Genomic DNA, 23,602 nt, shown 5'->3' with positions numbered 1-23,602 from the left:
TTGCAGCTGCCACAAAGATAAGGAGGGAGATTAACCACGAAGAGGATTGTCAACAACTTCAGGAGGAGGCAGACAGGTGAGCAGATTGGGCAGGTAGATGTGAGATAGAATTTAATGGGAAGAGATGTGAGGTGAGGAGAATGAGGAGAGGAAATAGACACTATACTGTAAAACTGTAAAAGGAGTAGAGGAGCAGAGAGATTTAGTGATTCAGATACACAAATCTTTAAAAGTGGGAGGACAAGTTGATAAAGCTGTTTTACAAAAAACCCCATGGGATCAGAGGATTTATAAATAGGGGCATAGAGTATAAAAGGAAAGAGTTGATGCTACACCTGGACAAATCATTGGTTAGGTCACAGTCAGAATACTGTGTCCAGTTTTTGGTGCATTACTTTAGTAAGAATGTCGCGGCCATGGAGAGGGGCAGAAGAGATTCACTAAGATGATCCCAAGGATGAGAGTCTTCACATAACTTTTGATGAGAGCAGAGAAGTTTAAATAAGATCTGAGAGTGGGGATCAAAATTATGAGGGGGTTTTGATAAAGTAAATGAGGGAAATCTATTTCCACTGGAGGGCATCAAATTAAGACCAAAAGAATGAAGTGAGAGGTTGGTTTTCTTTTTGATGCAGAGGGTTCTTAGGACAATGGAATGTCCGACCAGAAACACCGAGGGAAGCAGAATTTAAAAAGGAAGTGAATAAATATCTGAAAAAGAAAACCTTGAAAGGCCTTCGATAAGGTATCGCATAGTGGACTCATGACCAAGGTCAGAGCTTGTGGAGTCAGGGGACAGGTAGCAGAATGGATAGCAAGCTGGCTACAAAACAGAAAACAGACAGTAGGGATTAAAGGTAGTTACTCAGATTGGCAAAAGGTGGGAAGTGGTGTTCCACAGGGATCGGTGCTGGGAACACTGTTGTTCACTATTTGCATAAATGATTTGGACTCAGGAATCGGGAGTACAATTTCAAAATTTGCTGACGACACCCAATTGGGAGGTACAGTTAATACTGAAGAGGACTGCGACAAAATACAGGAAACCATTAATAAATTTGCAAAATGGACGTGTAATTGGCAAATGAATTTCAATGTAGATAAGTGTGAGGTGGTACATTTTGGTCGGAAGAATAAGGAGGCCGCATACTGCTTGGATAATAAGAGTCTAAATGGGGTAGAGGAGCAAAGGAATTTCGGGGTACAGGGACACAAATAATTAAAAGTAGCAAAGCAGGTTAATAAGGCATTAAAAAAGCAAACAAGGCACTTGGGTTCATATAAAAATGATACAGAGGCACCGGAGAAGGTGCAAAAAAGATTTACTAGGATACCACCAGAAATGAGAGGTTACACCTATCAGGAAAAAGTGAACAGACTGGGGCTCTTTTCTCTACAAAGGAGAAGGCTGGGGGGTCGGGGGGCGGGGTGCACTTGATAGAGGTTTTTAAGATTATGAAAGGGTTTGATAGGGTCGAGGTGGAGAAGAAGTTTCCACTTGTGGGGGAGACCAGAACTAGGGGCCATGAAAATAAAATAGTCACTAATAAATCCAGTAAGGAATTCAGAAGGAAATTATTTACCCAGAGAGTGGTTAGAATGTGGAACTTGCTAACACATGGAGTTGTTGAGGCAAATAGCACAGATGCTTTTAAGGGGAAGCTCAGTAAGTACATGAGGGAGAAAGGAACAGAAGGATATACAGATAGGGATAGATGAAGAGAGGTGTGAGGAGGCTCGTGTGGAGCATAAACACCAGCACAGACCAGTTGAGCCGAATGGCCTGTTTCTGTGCTGTAAATTCTATGTAATTCCAAAGAGTCCATAAATACGGAGAATAAAAGTGGGCCCAGCACTGACCCCTGGGGTAACCACTTCCAACCCTTCTCCAATCTCAGCAACTCCCATTAACCCGGACCCTCTGTTTCCGGTCCCCAGACAACTTTCTCCCCGCACTTTTCCATTTCCTTTTAAACGGCCCACCTGAACAGACTGGACATTACCCTGGGGATCCCCCAGTTACCTTCACACCGTTGCTCGCCATGTCCCTGATTTCACTTGACATCCTTCACAGTCTCATTGAATTGTCTTGGTGCCTCCCGGCCGTGTGAACATCCAAAGAGATTTCCAGTCGGCCTCAAGTATTTTCCAGCAGATTGTTTCAAATCCAGTGCGGTTTTCCTCAAAACTCCTGGAAGTTCAGGCACGAATTCTCCTGTGGAAGAAAGTCACATCGTGTTACGCGACGGAAGAATTAACGACCCTTCTGAAGTACTCGGTGTCGGCCTTGGCTCATTTGTAGCACTCTCTCAACTCTAGAATCATAAAGGTTGTGGGTTAAAGCCCCCCCTCCAGAGACCTGAGCACAAAATCTAGGCTCACACTCCAGTGCAGTACTGAGGGAGTGCTACACTGTCGGAGGTGCCGTTTTTCAGATGAAATATTAAACCGAGGCCCCGTTTGCCCTCTCAGGTGGCTGTAAAAGATCCCATGACACTATTTGGAAGAAATGCAGGGGAATTCTCCCCAGTGTCCTGGCCAATATTTATCCCTCAACCAACATCACTAAAACAGACTATCTGGTCATTATCACATTGTTGTTTGTGGGATCTTGTTGTGCAAGAAATGGTAGCCCACTTTACAACAGTGACGTTATTTCCAAAGCCCCCGATTGGCTGCGAAGATTTGGGACACGAGGATGTGAAAGGCGCTGGAGAAATGCAAGATCCCCCCTCCCCCTATCCGGGGCCGCCCTTCCCTCTAATCCCATTTCCCATCTCTCAAATCTAGGCCGCTGCAGGGCCCTTTAAGAGGCCTTGGGCCGATCTCCGGGGTCAGGGCCGAGTCAGGGTTCATAGGCTGGGCTCTTTCGCGCTGAGTGGAGGATGGAGACGGTCTGTAACCTCTGACCCTGAATCCAGGTGAGAATCCGCCAATCACGGGACCCATGATGCCACAGAAAGGATTGTGGCGTCATCCACCGCGTGACGGCCATGTTTGCGTGACGGTCACACTGCGCATGTGTGCCGTTAATTTACATAGAATTACATGGAATGTACAGCACAGAAACAGGCCATTCGGCCCAACTGGTCTATGACGGCGGTTGTGCTCCATACGAGCCTCTTCATCGAACCCGATCAGCATAACCTGCTATTCCTTTCTCCCTCATGTGTTTCTTTAGCTGCCCTTTAAATGCATCGATGTTATTTGCCTCAACTACTCCTTGTGGTAACACGTTCCACATTCTGACAATTCTTTGGGGAAAGAGGTTTCTCCCGAATTCCCAATTACATTTATTAGTGACGATCTTATATTGATGACCCCTTGTTTTGGTCTCCCCCACAAGTGGAAACATTTTCTCTACGTCTCCCCCATCAAACCCTTTCATTATCTGAAAGACCTCGATCAGGTCACCCCTCAGCCTTCTCCTTTCTGGAGAAAAGAGCCCCGGCCTGTTCAATCTTTCCTGATAACTCGATCCTCTCAGTTCTGGTATCATCCTTGTGAATCAGTTGGGTGTTATTGATTGATTGCTGTGATTTGTTGAGTGATTGATTATTGATTAGTTGGGTGTTATTGATTGATTGCTGTGATTTGTTTAGTGATTGATTATTGATTAGTTGGGTGTTATTGATTGATTGCTGTGATTTGTTGAGTGATTGATTATTGATTAGTTGGGTGTTATTGATTGATTGCTGTGATTTGTTGAGTGATTGATTATTGATTGCTGCTCTGCCCATACCTGATGTCTGTCAGGAGCCTGCAGTCGAAGGCTGCGTGTGCAGAGCCGCAGAAGGTCAGGGCCCAGGCGCGGATCCTCATGGTTTTGGCGGAAGTTTTCTCTTCTTTGTTAAACGGTGCCTCGAACTCGAAAGACTGGAGTCGGCGGTGAGACTGGAGTCGGCGGGTGTCGCCATTCTCCGCCCAGGGCCGCAGCGGCTCACAGGCCTCGCCCGTCACCCCCAGCAATGGCCCCCCGCCCTCCCCCCGCCCCGTCGCCTCCAGCAACGAAGAAGAGTAGGGGAGTTCTCTCCGGTGTCCTGGCCAATATTTAATCCTCCACCAACACCTATAAACAGATTATCTGGTCATTTATCACATTGCTGTTTGTGGGATCTTGCTGTGCACAAAATGGCTGCCCACATGACAACAGTGACCTCATTTCCAAAGCCCCTCATTGGCTGCGAGGCTTTGGGGCGTCCTGAGGATGTGACAGGCGCTGGAGAAATGCAAGTTCCCCCTCCCCGGGGCCGCCCTCCGCTCTAATCCCATTGCCCGTCTCTCGGTCCTGTCCCCGGGCTCGGGGACTCTCGGCCGGTCCAGGGCCCTTTAAGAGGGACGCGCCACACTGCGCATGTGCGCCGTTTATTTAAATCAAACCGCGCGATTCAAAGGAAAAGTGACGTCAGTTTCCGTCACAATAAAAACCGCTCGTTCTCAACCGAAAAAACGGAAAGTTTGTCTCGCGACACAACAGGAAGCGGTCACTGATCCGGCGGGTGATGTGCGCATGTGCGAACATTCTCCCAGAGTGCAGCGCGGCCTGTCTCACAGATGGGGCCTTTTCTCTGCCGCTCTGCATTGTGGGAGATTCCGCCGCCATGACGGGCCCGGGTCACCGAGTTCATCCAATCACAGGTGAAGCTTCCCGGATTGGTGGAACCGACAGAGTGCAGGTGGTCTGTGGAGCGAGAGAATCTCTGAGAAGAGGGGCAGCCAATTGGGGAAATCACAGGAGGTGGTGACCGGTCATAAACCCAATCGGTGAATGACGGATTGAACCAAGGAAAGGAATGAAGAAACTCGACTGGGACCTGTGGGAACAGGCGGACTAATAAATTTAACCCGTGTCCAGTTCAGGTCACCACATTACAGGAAAGATGGGATTGGACCAGAGAGGGTCCAGAGGAGATTTACAAGGATGGTCCAGGAGTGGAGAATTTTAGCTGTGAGGAAGGATTGGATCGGCTGGAGTTGTTTTCATTGGAACAGAGGAGGCTGAGGGGGGATTTAATTGAGGTGTATAAAATTATTGGGGATCACACAGGCTGCATCACTTCAAGAAGGCAGCTCACCACCACCTTCTCAAGGGCAATAAATGCTGCCCTGGCCAGCAACGCCCACATCCCATAAACAATTTTTTTTGAAAGGTATTAAGGTCCTATTTCCCTCAGCAGAGAGGCCAATAACCAGGGGGCATATATTTCAAGTAATTGGTAGAAGGATTCGAGGGGAACTGGGGATAAATTTTTTCACCCAGAGGGTGGTGTGGGTATGGACCTTACTGGCTGAAAGGGTGGTAGAGGCAGAAACCCACATCGCTTTTTAAAAGTACTTGGATGTGCACTTGAAGTGCCGTCACCGACAAGGCTGCGGACCAAGACCAAGAGTGCGATTAGGCTGGATAGCTCTTTTTCAGCTGGCACAGACACAATGGGCCGAATAGCCTCCTTCTGTGCTGTAAATTTCTATGATTCTATAACTTCTCGGGTCAAATGTGACATGGCAAAAGATACATGTTTATGGTTCAAAAAAAATCTTTACAGAGAGGGAAGAAACAATGTAGAGTTCTGCCTGAAAGTGTTGTTCAGACAGACTCCATGAATTATTTTAAATGAGAGTAGTATAGGGACCTTGGAACAGAGGAACATTAAATTGGATGAGGGGAGAGGAAAGTCACCTGTTTCTGTCCTGTAAGATCCAAAGCTTCATTGAAAATGAATTCTTGAAGCATTTCTACATGGTATTTTTTTGCAACATTATAAAAATATCCCAAAGTAGTTCTCCTGGTGACCTGGCCAGTGTATGCACTTTGTAAAGTCTCCCTGAAATGTTTACATGTAAATCAGACAACAGTCAGAAGAGGGTAGGATGGAGCGACACTACACTTGAATGCATTGTCATCTATTGGGTTTAAAGTTTCCGAACACTATTTATCAATAGTGTGAGGAAGCTCAGAGTGAAAGTGAGGAGGGGCCGTCTGACTGCAGTTTCCACTGGAAGAAAAATCACCTTCAGTGTGTACAGTGAGCAGAAATGAATTGCTCTTGTTAAAAGTTCCCACTAACTTATTGTTATTCTACTTTAACAGAACGAGCCTGGATCTCCTGCTATGTTTAAACACTAAACTTCAGTGATGATAGCTCAAGTAAAATATTACCATGATTTGATTTAAATGGAGAAGTGGTTTCCACCTGCCAAAGAATGTTGTCTGAAGCGAGGGTGTTTACTGCTAACAGCTCCCATCCTGTTTAATCGACCCCCTGAATGTCTGATTTACCAAAAAGAAAAACCCAGCTCAGTAAAGTTAAACAGTCTCTTATTAATCTGAATATTTTATGAACAAATTTCAGTATTTCACACGGCAAGGGTGTCCCAGACATGGATTGGACCCAATTCACTGTAAAGTTATAAAAACACAGCCAGTTTAGCGACCAGGGAACATAAACTAAAATTTAGAATCAGGACTTTCAGGAGTGAAGTGAAGAGACACTTCTCCACGCAAAGAGTGGGAGAAGTTAAGAACACTCTTCCACAAAGGGCAGTTGATGCTAGCTCAATTGTTAAATCTATTATCTCAGCTTAAAATTTTGTTGTTATGCAAAGAAGGTAAGGGATATGACTAAGGCAGGTATATGGAGTTATGTCACAGATCAACCATGATCTCATTGAATGGTGGACCAGGCTCGAGGGGCTAAATGACCTACTCCTGTTCCTATGACCACCCCTCAAATACAGTGAATGAACAATAATGTAATCTGAAAATAGGACTAACGACTTACAATACAATCCCGAGGGCCTGTCGTGAGGAGAAGCTGAACATAAAGAAACTTCAGTCTTCTCAAAAGACAGGTGAAATTCAAATCCAACAGAGTTAAATCACAACCGCTGGGCTCGCTGTCCCTCGCACTCTGTGCCTGTACCCACTGGGCACATCATTGGCCCGTGTACATTAACCTTTACACTGGGCGTTTGAAATCTACCTGGAGTCCCAGCCCCACTAAAGAAGAATCTTTGCACCAGCGGCAGAGATCTTCAATCTTGGAAGAGAGTTCCAAGTCCACTGACTTTCAATCCTATTGGTGTTTGGACAATTAGCTCCAAACAGGAAAGTTTAACTGGAGTTTGGAGCCTGTGTGGGGATTCAACTGATCAATAGCCACAGAGCACCAAGGGAATGATTGGGCCATCAACCAGCTGGCACCAGTACCTCAGGCCAGTCCCACTGTCCCTTCAAAGTTCATTGACTTGTACAATGAGGGCCTGGCAAGCCTTCACCCATTGCTGCAGCCATCTCTGGACTGGATACACTATTACCAGCAATTCCGCCACTACTTATATGGACCCATTAAAACCCATTTCACTAACAGGAGGAACTGTGGAGGAGTGCAGTGTTACTAACAGTATTAAGCACCCATTGCATGCTGATTGGAGCCAGATAATGAAAAATGAGCAACCAGCCATTAGAAGATACAAGTAGTCACTGCTTTATTAGTCATTTGATAACTAGTTGAACTGGGTTTGCTTGTGTTTCCTGTGCAGGAACAAGGCAATCAAAGAAGCAGAGATCAGAGAGACAGCAGTCACTGTCAGGGCCAAAATCAGGACCACCTCAGACGCCACACCTTAAAAAAAAGGAACAAAAAAAACCAATGGTCAGTGAGTGAAGGAAATACGGAGGGAAAATGGAAACTAGCAGTCGGCCAACTCACCACCCGGAGACCTCTCCTGCATCCTTTGCTCAACCTCATTAAGGGGCTCAGTTGCCAGGTCTGTCACATCAGGATCCAGAATGACCAGGGGTCCAAGTGAGGCCTCACCCTCCCACTTCAATTCAGCATCACTCCCTGCAATATCAAACATTCCAGTTAGAGAGGGTAAAGGGTGACCTCCAACAATCAAGAGGATCAATGTCCTACCAGGTCCAAATACAAGATCCCTCCTTCCTCTGGAATCAACGAGGAATTCCCTCGTGGCACTGCACTTGCCCAGATGACAACAGGCACAAACGTCATTGGTCCATTCTTCCAATGGGGTCCAGCTAAACCAGAGAATCCATTTATCAACCAGGTTGTCCATCATCCTTTAATACAACACATCCCTGAGAGAGAGAGGGAACTTACATATTCTGGAAAGTACAAGCTTTGTTCATGGAATCTCTCCGATCCACTGCAGCAACTTTCAGGTGACAGGTGATGAAAATCTGAGGGACACATTCAATACAAGTTGTTATTTAGTGACCTCCTCCCAACATGGGGGACCCAATGTTTGGCTTCCTCTTACCAAGGAACGGTCATCTCCAAAGAAGCGGAACGCATCCAGGTCAAACTGGAGTTTGTCCAGCTCACGTTCACCTCTTGGCAACACAAAGGTCGAAAAGGAGTCCTCAGCTTTGCTGTCCAGGAGGCAACTGAAGAAAGATTAAAAAAAGGGAAAAAAGTGAATTAAGTGAACCGATTGAGACATAACCAGCTGGAGAACACAGAGCTCCTTACCCATGGTAGTCAATGATGTTGTATCTTGGGGTGGAATCCTTGTCTGGGCTCAATGCAGCTGCACAGCTGTCAATGTAGAGCTTCAAGGGCATGTGGTTGGTCATTGAAACAGAGGCCTCAATGTGAATGAGGTCACCCAGGTAGTAGACAGTCGAGGTGCGCTCTGAAAGCCAGTCATCTGAAGTACAAGAGGACAAGGGTTGGAGACAGTGGGTGTAACTCCCAGTGGGAGACAACAGAAAAGCACTCCCCATCCACCCATCACATACCGTTCATAAGACGCAGTGAGAATGACAGAAGCCCTTCTCCAGACTTGGTCGAGCTGAATGGGATCCAGGTGGGCTTGATAGGGTCACTGCTCACATTGCCCTTCCTGGAAGGACAGGAGTGTAATTTCAGGACAACGTCAAAGAACTGCACCTGCTGAAGACCTTATTTGCCACAGAGTAAAGATTCTTACCTAAAATAGTGGCACTCAATGGGAATGACTGCTCCATTAGTTCTCACAATGACAGATCCACGAGCATTTGGGGTGTGGTTCAGGTGGGTGGTGTAGACCAGGAAATCTCCAGCCATCTGAAAGACATCAGGTTAAGGAATGAAGAGCTGGTTTCATTGGACAAAATCTTTTTCTGGTCATTTTCCTGCCCTGTTAAGCAGCAGTTTGAGGGGTTTCAGCTGCTTCTCAATGACACATGATTGAAGCAGCTCCACCATTGGTGGAAGTTGCCTGGAGCAGCCTCTGTTACTCTGCTCGGTCCACCTTCTATTACAGGGGACTTCAGGCATGCAGTCTGAAACCCTGAAATGATTGGCACTGCCAGATTTGATGAGCATTCTTTCCCAAATAGAATAGAGCTTTCACCTTAAGGGGCTTCAAGTTACCCCTGATATGGAGCACAAAACACAACATCACTTTTAAACCTCATCTGTGTCCATGGAATCAAGGGGATTGGCAGGTATAATAACCAAAAGTGGAGTTCCCCTTTAATACATTGTATCCCAATTATTATTCCACTTGTTTCATCTTTCAAGAGAAGTCTCAACAGGAACTTCCACACTGAACATTCATTGACCACAAGTTGAGGCAGCAGGCCAGAATATCCACAGGAAGGAACGGAAAAGATAAATCAATTGAGGCACAAAAGAACAGAGTGGTTTGGAGAAATGTCGGTGAAGGTTCAAGGTCAATAGAATTGAATCTGAGTTAGAGAGTAGTAATGACCCATTTAAGAAAGATGCAGTCCCTCAGTGACAAGTTGAAGTTCTTTAAAAGTAAAGCTAAGATAGACATGGCAACATAAAGAAGTAGTTTCACACAGGGTGATATTTAACAGTGGGCAAGAATTTATACACAGATTCCATTCAGGGATCTCCTCAGTGGCTGGAGTTTCACCCGATGTTAATGAGTTCAGAGTGGGCAGTAATCTACACAGTGAAATTGGAACAAGAGTTGAGGAATCACATTACCTGCAATCTGCTGCCACATTCATGGAGCCCATAGTCAAAGAGGACAGTGTGGTTCTGAGAGTAGATGCCAGTTGGCCGACAACCTGCTGTCCCCAGGGTCAGGTCAGCAGCTTTAATCAGGTGCCTGGTTCTAAATAAATCCATGTCTACCCTCACCAGCAGGTTCCGCTCTCCACACTGCACTATCACAGTCTGCAGTGAAGACAGACTTCTCCCCTCAGACACACTGAAATGGGAACCAAAGGGAGGGACATGAGGAGGGACTCTCTGGGGCACAGGGGTGGGTTTTACTCTTCTCCATTGAAATCTGTGGCCTCGAAACTGTTGCCAAATATCAGAGCAACAAACCACTCCAACTAACACCAGCACTGGGAACAAACCTCTCATTACAAAATCCCCCATGATACCAAACAACTCAACTATCACTTCACCCACCAACCAGCACCTTTTATACAAAACCTGCAGTCACCTGACTCCAATTGTCCCAGGATAAACGAGAAAACTCGACGAAACTGGAGTGCATCCTGGATATCCACAGGTCCAGGATGCTTGCGGTCCACGGGGGCGGTCGCTCGGCCTGTCTGCCTCTCTTCCGCGGAATGCTCCGCGCCCGGGTGGCCCTGGAGATGGAGCACGCGGTGTCTGCCGGTACGCTCGAGGCTTTCCGCGACCGGTGGGCACCGCAGGGGCTGGAGTGCATCCTGGACGAGGCGAATAAAGTTTTAATTTGAAAAATTGGTTTTGGTTTCTTTGGGTTTTTAGTTTGTAAGCACACCCCACACCCCCCTTCTTATAAAAGGGGGGCCTAATTTGGAAGAAAACAAAAAAAAAGGATGGACTCTCAACAAAAAAAGAAAAAAAAAGAAAGAAAAACCTTTTTCTCTTATCTTTTCCGTGCCTTCTCGTGGATATTCACCTGTTGCCTTAACTTGCGGTTAAAAAAAAGGAAAAAAAGAAAAAAAAAACAGAGCGGATTAAGTGTTAGAGAGAGACACCAGCAGAGGGAGGTAGAGAGCGGTGTTACTGAGTACAGAGATACAGAGAGACACCAGCAGAGGGAGGTAGAGAGCGGTGTAACTGAGCACAGAGATACAGAGAGACACCAGCAGAGGGAGGTAGAGAGCGGTGTAACTGAGTACAGAGATACAGAGAGACACCAGCAGAGGGAGGTAGAGAGCGGTGTAACTGAGTACAGAGATACAGAGAGACACCAGCAGAGGGAGCTAGAGAGCGGTGTAACTGAGCACAGAGACACAGAGAGACACCAGCAGAGGGAGGTAGAGAGCGGTGTAACTGAGCACAGAGATACAGAGAGACACCAGCAGAGGGAGGTAGAGAGCGGTGTAACTGAGCACAGAGATACAGAGAGACACCAGCAGAGGGAGGTAGAGAGCGGTGTAACTGAGTACAGAGATACAGAGAGACACCAGCAGAGGGAGGTAGAGAGCGGTGTAACTGAGTACAGAGATACAGATAGACACCAGCAGAGGGAGGTAGAGAGCGGTGTAACTGAGCACAGAGACACAGAGAGACACCAGCAGAGGGTGGTAGAGAGCGGTGTAACTGAGCACAGAGACACAGAGAGACACCAGCAGAGGGTGGTAGAGAGCGGTGTAACTGAGCACAGAGACACAGAGAGACACCAGCAGAGGGTGGTAGAGAGCGGTGTAACTGAGTACAGAGAGAAAGAGAGACACCAGCAGAGTGTCCAGGAAACAAACCTTTTATCTGAAGTCTGAGTCGAGATCTAAACTGCACAGATGTAAGGAATCTTACAACACCAGGTTATAGTCCAACATTTTTATTTGAAAATCACAAGCTTTCGGAGATTACCTCCTTCGTCAGGTGAGTGAAGGTTTCTTAGTGTTTTTAGAACCCTTCACTCACCTGACGAAGGAGGTAAGCTCCGAAAGCTTGTGATTTTCAAATAAAACTGTTGGACTATAACCTGGTGTTGTAAGATTCCTTACATTTGTCCACCCCAGTCCATCACCGGCATCTCCACATCATGGCTACGATAAACTGCACAGAGTACAGGAAGCATTACTGTTTTACCTGCCCTGTGAGTGTTTCATTTGACAGTGTAGAGGGAGCTTCATTCTGCAGATAACCCGTGCTGTCCCTTCCCTGGAAGTGTTTGATATCAATGTAGAGGAAGTTTTGCTCTCTATCTAACCCGTGTTGTAACTGCCCTTCTGCAACTGGAAAGTTTCTCCCTTGCTCCATCAAAACACTTCATGATTTTAAACACCTCTATCAAATCTCCCCTTTACGTTCTCTGCTCCAAGGAGAACAGCCCCAGTTTCTCCAGTTTCTCCACATAACTGAAGTCCCTCATTTCTGATACAATTTTAGTAATTCTCTTCTGCACCCTCTCGAAGGCCTTGACATCCTTTCTAAAGTTTCGTGCCCAGAATTGAACACAATACTCCAGCTGAGGCCTAACCAGTGTTTTATTAAGGTTTAGTATCAATTCTTTGCTTTTGTATTCAATGCCTCCATTAATAAAGGAAGGGCCCCATTTGCTTTCTTAACAGCCTTCTCAACTTGTCCTGCCACCTTCAAAGATTTGTGTAACTACACCCCCAGGTCTCTCTATTCCTCCACTCCATTTAATATTGTTCCATTTAGTTTATGTTGCCTCTCCTCATTCTTCCTACCAAAATGTATCACTTCACAATTCTCTGTATTAAATTTCATCTGCCATGTTTCTGCCCATTTCACCAGTCTGTCTATGTCCTCCTGAAGTCTGTTACTATCCTCAACATTGTTAATTACATTTCTGAGTTTCGTGTCATCTCCAAATTTTGAAATTATACCCTGTGCACCCAAGTCGCAGTCATTAATATATATCAAAAAGAGCAGTGGTCCTAATACCGAGCCCTGGGGGACACCACTGTATACTTGCCTCCAGTCTGAAAAACAACCGCTCACCACTACTCTCTGCTTTCTGCTCCTTTGCCAATTTTCTATCCAAGCTGCCATTGTCCGTTTAATCCCATGGGCTTCAATTTTGCCAACAAGTCTATTATGTGATACTTTATCCTCCCTTAATCTCTCCCTGCATAGAAACTCCCCGACCCATATTCATGGCCACCCCCTCGACCTTGCCATCTCACGTGGCCTCTCTACTCCCGATCGTGTCAATCATGGATAAGGCTATCTCTGATCACTTCCTTGTATCCCTCTCCACCCACATGGAATCATAGAATCATAGAAAGGTTACAGCACGGAAGGAGGCCATTCGGCCCATCGAGTCCATACCAGCTCTATGCAAGAGCAATCCATGACGTCCCCAATGCACATCACAGAATGAACACAGGAATCCCACTTTCTATGAGCGGTAACATGCTGCGGTTATGGTGCAGACCGGGACCCAGGGCTGAGGCTGTGGTCATCAGTTACTCTGGGAGTGGCACAGTCTGGTTCATGACTAGCCGGGGGTGAGAGTTCCACCAGGGAGTCAGGCAGGTGTTCAGAAGGGTGTGGGTTCCAGCTCCCGTACCAGGACTGGGACACATGATCCAGACTGACTGTGTCGTTCTGAGAGGGAGCTGCATCGTGAGAGGTGCTGTCCTTTGAATGAGGTGTTTAATGGGGGTCCCTTCTTTCTGCTCCGAGGTGTAAAAGATCCCGTGACAATTTGTGAAGTGCCGTGTCTCGTTCCTTGTCTCACTGAGACTCTCAGTTAACTGGTCTGTTCTCTCCACAGATTCGGCCTGACTCGCTGAGTTTTTCCAGAATATTCTGTGAGTGTTTCACTGAGACTCGTGTTTTACAGTGAATGATAAAAGGATTGTAGTCAAACACTTGGCCATGAGCTGCTGAGTGACCTGTCGGGACATTGTTGCTTTTAGTGCACTGTCCCTTTAAGAGCTGTGGTCTGCCTCATTTCTCAGTGTGATTGTGGGTCTGACACAGAAGCGAGGGAGGAAGCAGCAGCCACAGCCCGGACTGCAGGCACATTGCGAGGCTGGGACTAAAAATCTATTATGCCCACACCGGGAGTCGAACCCGGGCCGCCTGGGTGAAAACCAGGAATCCTAACCGCTAGACCACATGAGAACTGAAGGGATGGTCAGCAGGAAGGGCACTGAGACTACACCCAGAAGGTTTAATGGAGGTTCACGATTATGACAGGTTTTGATACAGCAAATAAGGAGAAACTGTTTCCAGTGATGGAAGGGTTAATAACCATAGGGCACAGATTTAAGATCAATGGGCAAAAAAGCCACGGGCGGGGGAATGAGGAGAGATTTTTTTACGCAGCGAGTTTTTATGATCGGGAACGCACTGCCTGAAAGGGCGGTGGAAGTGGGTTCAATCGTAACTTTCAAAAGGGAATTGAGTGAATAGTTGACATGAAAAAATTTGGAGAGATATGGGGAAAGAGCAGGGGAGTGGGACTAACCCACTTCCTTCTGTGTTCATCCCTGGAAAAAACTCTCCCCCAGGTCACTTACAACAGCACTTTCAAATTCCTAACTGTCCAGCCTTTGGCCCTCCATTCACCACAACATTTCTGCAGCTACCCATCTGCTCGATCAGACCCTCACCTCCATCTTTGATGCCCTTCTCCCCATTAAAACCATTACTCTTCTCTCACCCTGGTCGATCCTCCTGGTACTGCCCTCATTTCCACTCCTGTGAGCCGGAGGGACGCAGACTTGAACATTTATGGTGGACAACTGGTTAACCATTCATCACCAGATCTGGCTGGACCACATAAAGCACTATCGGGTCCTGCTCTCCTCTGACAAAACTGCTCATTATTCCAGGATCATCCTGGAATGTAAAGATAATCCCCGGCTTCTCTTCTCCACTACAAACCATCTTCTTACACTCCCCTCCCCCCTATCTTCTTAAACATCTCAATTAGATCACCCCTTAACCTCCTATACTCAAGGGAATAAAAGTCTCGTCTGGAAGACCTGTCCTCATAATTTAACCCTTTTAGCCCCGGTATCATTCTGGTGAATCTGTTCTACACCCAGTCAAGGCCAATATGTCCCTCCTGGGGTACGGTGCCCAGAACTGAACACAGTTCTCCAGATGTGGTCTAACCAGAGCTTTATGCATCTGCATCATAACTTCCACCCTTTGTATTCCAGCCCCTTGAGATGAAGGCTCACATTCCATTAATTATTTTTTGTACCTGTCCACTCGTCTTTAGTGATTTCTGGAGATGGACCCCTGAACCTCTCTGCTCCTCCATAGTTCCTAGTTTCTCGTCATTTAGAAAATACTCTGATTTATCTTTTTATTGTTCTAAGTGGATTATATCTCACTTCCCCACATTGAACTCCATCTGCCACAGTTTTACCCTCTCATTTAATCATCAATGTTCCTTCACTACTTCCTGCTCCCATCTACACTACTTACTGCGCCACCTAACTTGTTGGTTTAAGGGTGAAAACTGCCCTCCGCTTCACTGGAAGTGCAAGAGACAACTTTGTAGATGCCGTGTCGTGTGACAGACCGGCTCGTTGGACCTGCTCGTTTCATCTCATCTCATTTTCAGCAAACCGGAATATTCCTGAAATAGAGGATGGTGAATCACAGCTCGAAAAACCGATCCCCTCGACCAATGGGGACTGCGCCTTCCAACAAATAGGCATTGATGGGGCAAGGTGAGTCTGCTGCTCAGAAATAATACAGCACAGATCATCACTCGTGCAAGCTTCATACCCTTTAGTTTGGAAAAGTAAACTGATGGGAGACAGCTGCTGTCGTGAATGGGTTTCCAAAACTCAAATCAAATGGATTTGTCCTGTGTTGTGAATTACTATTTGTCTGATTCAGGTCATCAGAGCAGTGGGGACTGCATTTTGTACATTCCGAATACCAATGCCCTGTCACGTGAGCCTGTCGTTCTATTCCCGTTCCAAGTCCTCTTTTAAATTTCGATGACTTCCCCGAAATTTGCTTGGAGGACTGTTCGAATCGCAGTCCAGCCCTTCCCACTGTCGCATCCTCTAAATCTCCACCCAGGATTTTCACTGGTGCAACTTTCATCAACTTGGGCTACTTTTTAATTTCACAAGCAAAGTGCTGCGGATTCTGGAAATCTGAACTATAAACAGAAAATGCTGGATGCACTCAGCCGGTCAGGCAGCATCTGTGGAGCGAGTTCTGATGAAAGGTCACCGACCTGAAACATTCCCTCTGTTTCTCTCTCCACAGACGCTGTCTGACCTGCTGAGAGTTCGCAACATTTTCTGTTTCTACTTTTTAATTTGTTCTTTGTATCAACTGTGCCGATCCGTGACTCGACCCACTGCGCGGCATCTGGTGGTTTAGATTCAGGGCTCTCACCGCCGCGGTGTGGGTTCGATTCCCGGTCAATGAAACAATTGTCACAAAACAATTGTGAACTTTATTAAATGAACACATGAAAGATGAAAAATTGTTGTAATCGCCATTAATGAAGCGATAACTTTCTGCAGACTGACTGACGGAAATACTAACCTGGTTACCCAATGACACGTGGGGAAGTTATTGTGTTTTGCATGTGATGAACTTTTATCCGTTCTCATTTTAAAGACTGTTTTTTAAGAGTCTGGTTAAAATGTTCAGTGTTTATGAAAACAGGAATGTGGTGCAGCCGTTGTTAAATTCAACAGGAAAAGCCAATTATCTCCCACTTTTCACAAGAGCAAATTCTCAAATAACATTCCCGCCTGGGGTCGAACCAGAGATCTTTCGTGTGCGAAACGAATGTGATAACCGCCACACTCTGGAAACCGCTGCTCATGTTCATTTCATCGCGTGACTTCTCCATGAAACAACATCACTTCTGTCCCACACTAAAAGCTCTCAATCCTTCCCTTTCACAAACATTTCACTGATCAAAACTTCACAAGTCACACAGGAAAAAGTCTTCATTTCCAAATCATTAAACTCCCGAAGGAGCTGCGGGGACAGACTGAGCAAACCTGCGTTCAGTCGTCAAAGGCGGTGTGTGAAGGGTGTGGGTGTGTTGTCATCCTGAGAGACAGCGACAGGCCCGTGACACAGAGCGAAGGCAGGGACTGAGAAATGTGGCCATTCAGGTCCATAAATAGGCAGACACTCAGTCCCAGTCATTCATTCCGACACACGGTCCGGTAGTTAGTCAGTCAGTCGGGTCGGGAGGCCTGCAGACAGCAAACAAAGAGCCAGAGAATAAAGCAGAGACTCAATCAGACGGATAGACCGGGAGACAGACAGACAGACAGTGAAGCGGGCAGGGACTCAGCCCTGCAGATAAGCAGACTGTATCCTTTGCCTTTGTCCCTGATTTGTCAGTAATAATTTAAAACCGCTTCTGGTTCGGTCCCTTCCTTTAATCCTGGACAGCAGCAGTGACAAAAACTTTGTGGATTTGAGGGTTGAGCCGAATCCGAGTCAGTTCCCGGTCCCCGGGAGAAATTCCCCAATTCCTGGGCACTTTGTATCAATCAGCAGTTAGCAGCAAAAAGTGTTATTCATGGGAGTAGTGGGACTGAGAAATACTTAAACAGCCGACACCCTGTAAAACAGAGCTCCAAGTATCGGTTTAAATAAAGTTCTGAACTGACAGAGCGGAGGGCAGATGAGGATTGAATTAAATCCCAATTCACTGAATCTAAACAAGGTTTAAAGAAGTGAATCTGTCCGGAGTGGGATTCCTGGGCCTGTGTGTGAGCTGCACCTGGATCGGTCCCGTTCAGTAAAGAGAGACCGGCAGGCGGCTCCCAGACACGGCTCAGGCCGGGACCGGCAGCTCTCGGCCGGCAACGGCTGGATTAGAGAGCGGGGATCCTGAGCTGTTGTTGAGGCGGTCTGGCTGCTGCTGCTTCCGCCTCTCGCCCTCCGAGAGTCCCGGCGGCGGTCGGTACCGATCTCCCTCCTCTGGATCCGGATCCACCTCCTGTCGCAACTGACAGCGTCTGATTCCCGATCAGAAAACTGCGAGTTCGAATCAGGTCGGGATCACAGCATTTTCACAGTGGCTCAGGGTCCTGGGACTGGTTTTATATCAGTGTTTGAGGGATGGGCTGTTCAGGTTTTATGCTATAATAATAATCAGAATTAAGTTTGATGCTTAAAATACTTTTTTTTCCTGTTACTTACTATTTACACACTCATCAGTTTCAGACAGAAATGGGTAACAATGTTTCAGGGATGTGATGTGCAGCCTCATCTCCCATCCTTTAAGTCCAAGGTCGCAGACTTGAAAATTTATGGCGGACAACTGGTTCAGCCATTCATCGCCAGATCTGGCGGGAACACTTAAAACACCATCAGGTCCTGCTCTCTGCCAAAACTGCTCAATATTCCAGGATCATCCTGGAATGTAAAGATAACCCCGGCTTCTCTTCACTGCAAAACGGTTTCTTAAACCCCTCTCCCCTGCCCCTCCCCCCTCACCTCCAACAACAAGTGCGAGGAGCTCATGGACTTCTTTGTCACTAATACTGAGACCATCCGTTCAGCTGCCTCTGCCGTTTCCCTCCCTTCCCCCACCCACAAGCTAAACTTCCCCTAAGGTTCCCCCTGCCCCAGCCCTGAACTCACATCTTTCTCCAGTTTCTCTCCTATCTCCCCTCTTGCCCTCTCTGAGCTCATCTTGACCATGAGACCCACCCCCTACTCCTTCGACCCTATTCATACCAAACTACTGACCACCCAACTTCCCTTCCTGGCCACCATGTTAGCCCGATATTGTTAACGGTTCCCTCTCCTCAGGTACTGTCCCCCTCCCCTTCAAATCTGGCGTCATCACCCCCTCCTCAAAAAACTCACCCTTGACCTCTCGGTCCTTGCAAACTACCGCCTCCATCTCCAACCGAGTTGAAAAGTGGGATCATTATATCAAATCGAGAGACTTTTCACCTCCCCCTCCAAATATTCAAACCACCGTTCAGGAGGAGAACCCCTCTGCTCGCTGACCGACATTGGTTCCCAGTCCACCAACATCTCAAATTTTAAATTCTCCTCCTCGTGTTCAAATCCCTCCATGACCTCGCCCCTCCCTATCTCTGTAACCTCCTCCACCCCTACAACCCTCCGAGATCTCTGAGCTCCTCCAATTCAGGCCTCTTGCGCATCCACGATTTTCATCGCTCCACCATTGGCGGCCGTGCCTTCAACCGACTGGGCCCAAAGCTCTGGATTTCCCTCCCGAAACCTCCCCGCCTCTCTACCTCTCTCTCCTCCCTTAAGATGCTCCTTAAACGCTCTCTACTTGCTTAAAAACTGTTTAATCTTCAACCTTTTCCAGTTCTGACGAAGGGTCATCGACCTGAAACGTTAACTCTGTTTCTCTCTCCACAGACGCTGCCTGACTTGCTGATTATTTACAGCATTGTCTGTTTTTATTTCAGCTTTCCAGCATCTGCAGTATTTTGCTTCTAATATCTCCTTCTGTGGCTCGGGGCCAAATATTGTTTGAAAAAGCTCCTGTGAAGCGCCTTGGGACGTTTTGCTACCTTAAAGGCGCTATTTAAATAGTTCGGGCAGATCTCTTGCCACTGACGTGTGGCGCCGTGATCGTATAGTGGTTAGTACTCTGCGTTGTGGCCGCAGCAACCTCGGTTCGAATCCGAGTCACGGCACAGTGTGCGCTGCTCCTTTTATTCTTTCCCGCGCTTGCGAATATAAAACAACAAAATATCAATATTTAATAAATGAAAAAAACATTTTTTGGTGGTGTTGAAAACCTATTTATTCCATCAAATCCCAGCACTCTCACATGCCTGTACTTGATGTTCCACAGTTCAAACCCGCCTCTTCTCCAAGCTTTTTCTTCCTTCCACAGTCAATAGGCCGCCTTTACTTTCCTCCTTCCATTTCATGGACACTTTCCTGCGGCATTGCCGACTCTAACATTCACTTTCACGATCTCACTCCTTTAAGTTTGTTCTGCTCCGACCGCTGTTTCTATTGGGCACATGTCCGATTCTCACCAATGTTCATTTGTGCCTTGAAACCAGTCGATACATTTCGATCTGCGTGACCGCTCGACAGACAAACACGACGAAAGCAGGGCTGGTCTCTGGAAAGACAGCCGCCCGAATGTTCACGAAATTTACTTGGTGAGTCTTGTGATCCAGGGGATGGTAACTGAAGAACTGTTTTTTGTTTTGATGCTTGTTGGCTCTTTTCTCTCAGCAGTTGAGTTGCGTGAGTGACGGGCAGCGCTACAGAGCTGCGAATGGCGGTTGAAAGGTTCACATTTGGCAAGTTGGGGCGGTGCAGTAAGATCGGAAGTGTTCCGCCTTGATCTTAATAGTTATGTTGATACGTGCGATTGAATCGAGTAGAGGATAAATGTAAAGAGCGCCTGTGGGGAAAAAGGGGCGATTACAGGCGATGAGCGGAAGGTCTTTCAAATTCTCGTGGCGCAGGACGCTGTGTGCGGAAACGGCAGATTTTAAAGCGCGTGTGTCGGAAAGTAAAGTGCGATCTTGTGTGTGAGAAGAGCACAAGAAAGTTGTGCTTGCAGCTGCGTCCTTGAGGCAAGTTGCAGGTTGTCAGGAAAACTGCTAGAGTGACAGCTCAAAAATAAACCCAGAAACTGCTGGTAACACTCAGCAGGTCAGGTAGTATCTGTGGAGAGATTCTCAAGTATTTATCCAATTCTCCTTTTAAAGTTACGATTGAATCGAGCTCCACAATCCTTTAAGGCAGTGCGTTCCAGATCATAACAATTCGCTGTGTAAAAAAATCTCCTTATTTCCCTTCTCGTTCTTTCGCCAATTATCTTAAATCTGCGTCCGTTGGTTGCCGACCCTCCCGCCAGTGGGTGAAGTTTCTCCTTATTTACTCGATCAAAACCCCTCTTAATTTTGAACACGTGGATTACTTCTACCCTTAACCTTCATTGCTCGAAGCAGAACAATCCCAGGTTCTCGAGTCTCTCCACACAACTAAACCCCATCCCTGGTATAATTCTGGGAAATCTCCTCTCCATCCTCTCCAAGACCTTTACATCCTTAATAAATTATAGTGCCCAGAATTGGACAAAATACTTCATATGAGGCCTGAACATTGATTAATAAACGTTTAACATAACTTCCTTGCTTTTGTACTCTTATTTCTCTATTATTAAGCCAAGGAACCGGATGCTGTTTGAACGGTTTCACCAACTTCTGCTGCCACATTCAAAGATGTTGATGAAAATTCCCAGGAACACATTGGGTGAGATCGGATAACACAGCACCGGCTGGGGATGGTGGAGAGAGACAGAGACACGGGTTGTGATCTGTAACTTTTTATAAACACTTCAGTTTATTTCACTCCGTGTCCAACACCGTGCGATCTCCCCTGGTGTGTCAGCTTTCTGTGTTTATACAGAGTGTAATGTATTGAATTGTCTCTTGGATCACACGGGGTGGTAGACGGGGGTCTGTGTGCGGAGGGTTCGGGGGGTGAGCTCTGATTCCCGCCCTCTTCTGGATTGAAAGGAGAAAAGAATGAATGAGAGAGAGAAGCGATGTGGGAGAAGGGATGATGGAAGAATTTGTCCATGAACCTGATTAAAGTGGCCCAAAAACAAGATAATATTAAGATATCTTCAGCAGAACATTAATACAAGCTGTAAAACAAAAACAAAAAACTGCAGATGCTGGAAATCTGAAGTAAAAACAGAAAATGCTGGAAATACTCAGCAGGTCAGGCAGCATCTGTGGAGAGAGTTCTGATGAAAGGTCATCGACCTGAAAGGATGTTTCTCTCTCCACAGATGCTGCCTGACCTGCTGAGTGTTTCCCGCATTTACTGTTTTTATTATTAATATAACCTGAGCTCTGTGGAGCGTTTGTTGGTCGATTCACTGATAAAGCTGGGAATTGAGGGGAAGCTGGTTCATGGCGAACCCCAGCTCTGAATCCCCCCGGCAGAGAGTTCAAGGAATGTTTAATATAAATGAGATTCAACGAGAGTCTCAGAAAATCTCTCCTTGATGGTCGGTCTCATTCTCCCGAAGTGAGGAATGAGCGGGAGGGGCAATTCCACCCGGGGTTATATTTTATTCCAAGAGGGTGATCAAAAGGAAATTAAGAGTGGGGCCGAAATAGCTCAGGTGGGAGAGCGTTAGAGTGAACATCTCAAGGTCCCTGATTTGATCCCGGGTTTCGGCAGTTTTGGGTTATTTTGTTTCTTCTTCGGGCCGATTCTCGAACATTTATTTGCACTGACATTTTTACCCGACACTGAACGGTTGGGGATGGAATAGAGAGACATCAAGGATGTCTGTATTTAGCTTTAATTTCTCTATTTCCTTCTGCCTTTCTCTCTGGTTTTTGTCTCTCTCGGTGCTCGATAAACATTTGATTTGATGCATTTGCCCTGAACTGATGCCTTTTCCACATCTCAGGGCGGTCAGACACGCTCTGTCTGTCTGTTACTGCTTGTGACCATTAATGGGAACAGGCCGCGAGTTAAACATTTATCAGCAAACCGCCAGAGAGATAACACAGCGGGAATAAAACACATTGCCTCACATTGTTAGACACCGAGTGACACAGATTGTAATGTGTGTCAGTAAACAGACCCGGAAAACAGAGTCCGAGAAAGGAAAGAAATAGAGAGATAGAAAAGATTCATAAAAAGAAAGAAAACCCTTTCTCCACCCCAACAACAACAACTTGCATTGATATCGCGCCTTTAACGGAGTAAAACGTCCCAAGGCGCTTCACAGGAGCGATTATCAAACAAAATGTGACACGGAGCCACATAAGGAGATATTGGGACAGGTGAGGTAGGTTTTAAGTGTCTTAAGGGAGGAGAGAGAGGCAGAGAGGCGGGAGGTTTAGGGAGGGAAATCCAGAGCTTTGGGCCCAGACGGTTGAAGGCACGGCCGCCAATGGTGGAGCGATGAAAATCGTGGATGCGCAAGAGGCCTGAATTGGAGGAGCTCAGAGATCTCGGAGGGTTGTCGGGGTGGAGGAGGTTACAGAGATAGGGAGGGGCGAGGTCATGGAGGGATTTGAACACGAGGATGATAATTTAAAATTTGAGATGTTGGTGGACTGGGAGCCAATGTAGGTCAGCGAGCAGAGGGGTTCTCCTCCTGAACGGTGGTTTGAATGTTCGGGGGGCGGGGCTGTGATCAATATCTCGATTTAATATAATGATCCCACTTTTCAACTACCCCGAATTATTACAATGCTGACCTGGAACAATCTAGAACATACCGCAAAACAAGACATTATGATCAAAGGTCACTTTAGCAAGGAGTTTAGAAGATTCTTCTAAGAAGGAGAAGGCTCAAGAAATGGACTGTGAACATTTCATGACGGCCTATTTATTTGTGTCCAGGGAGAGGGATGAGACACATGAAATGTTTCACACATTTCAAATCTCCGCGGTCAGACTGCCGATTGTTTATTGATCAGGAAGATGGCTGGTAATAATCTGAGACCCAGTGAAGAGGTGAGAACAGAGCAGCAGGGAATGATCCCAGAACAATAGGAGCCAGCAGCTCACCGTCTGGTCCCTGTGTCAGGGACAATACACAACACCTCAGCTCCAGACCAGGAACAGAGAGCTGCTGTTAACGTGGCCCAGCCCTCGCTAACTGCTGGAACTGTGGGATGGAAATCAGACTTTGGGTCTCGGAGGCTGCTTTAGGGGCTCAGTGGCTCTTCGAAAGAATAATTTCCATTAAAGAG

The 23,602-nt window shown here is 46.6% G+C and overlaps 2 protein-coding genes and 2 non-coding genes across 6 annotated transcripts in view; 1 reads left to right on the top strand and 3 right to left on the bottom strand.

Moving 5' to 3' along the window:
* LOC137302063 (CD209 antigen-like protein E) overlaps nt 1-3,957 on the bottom strand; it is a 45,636-nt gene extending 41,679 nt beyond the window's left edge. For both annotated transcript variants that reach the window (XR_010958412.1, XM_067971754.1), the window contains exons 1-2: nt 3,743-3,957; nt 2,024-2,215 (exon numbers count right to left, since the gene is read on the bottom strand). The gene's annotated coding sequence lies outside the window, so the exon portion shown is untranslated. The remainder of the gene's footprint in view (nt 1-2,023; nt 2,216-3,742) is intronic.
* LOC137302066 (zona pellucida sperm-binding protein 3-like) overlaps nt 1-10,365 on the bottom strand; it is a 113,469-nt gene extending 103,104 nt beyond the window's left edge. The window contains exons 1-9 of one of the 2 annotated variants that reach the window (XM_067971757.1): nt 9,966-10,365; nt 8,956-9,071; nt 8,765-8,868; nt 8,496-8,673; nt 8,284-8,410; nt 8,124-8,203; nt 7,920-8,041; nt 7,713-7,847; nt 7,464-7,625 (exon numbers count right to left, since the gene is read on the bottom strand). In XM_067971757.1, coding sequence (XP_067827858.1) covers nt 7,507-7,625; nt 7,713-7,847; nt 7,920-8,041; nt 8,124-8,203; nt 8,284-8,410; nt 8,496-8,673; nt 8,765-8,868; nt 8,956-9,071; nt 9,966-10,352 — 1,368 coding nt within the window. In that variant the 5' untranslated portion in view covers nt 10,353-10,365 and the 3' untranslated portion in view covers nt 7,464-7,506. Of the gene's footprint in view, nt 1-7,463; nt 7,626-7,712; nt 7,848-7,919; nt 8,042-8,123; nt 8,204-8,283; nt 8,411-8,495; nt 8,674-8,764; nt 8,869-8,955; nt 9,072-9,965 lie in introns of those variants that run through there. The other variant, XM_067971756.1, reaches the window with a different exon arrangement.
* A 3,593-nt stretch (nt 10,366-13,958) lies between these two features.
* On the bottom strand, nt 13,959-14,030 carry trnae-uuc (transfer RNA glutamic acid (anticodon UUC)). Its single transcript has one exon. It is a non-coding gene; the product is annotated as a tRNA-Glu (tRNA).
* A 5,441-nt stretch (nt 14,031-19,471) lies between these two features.
* Nucleotides 19,472-19,543, top strand: trnah-gug (transfer RNA histidin (anticodon GUG)). Its single transcript has one exon. It is a non-coding gene; the product is annotated as a tRNA-His (tRNA).
* The last annotated feature ends 4,059 nt before the right edge of the window (nt 19,544-23,602 follow it).

The sequence above is a fragment of the Heptranchias perlo genome, chromosome 35 (assembly GCF_035084215.1).
Source record: "Heptranchias perlo isolate sHepPer1 chromosome 35, sHepPer1.hap1, whole genome shotgun sequence".
Classification (NCBI taxonomy): domain Eukaryota; kingdom Metazoa; phylum Chordata; class Chondrichthyes; order Hexanchiformes; family Hexanchidae; genus Heptranchias; species Heptranchias perlo.
Note: the sequence above shows the minus strand (reverse complement) of the source record. Positions and strands in the feature narration are given on the sequence as shown.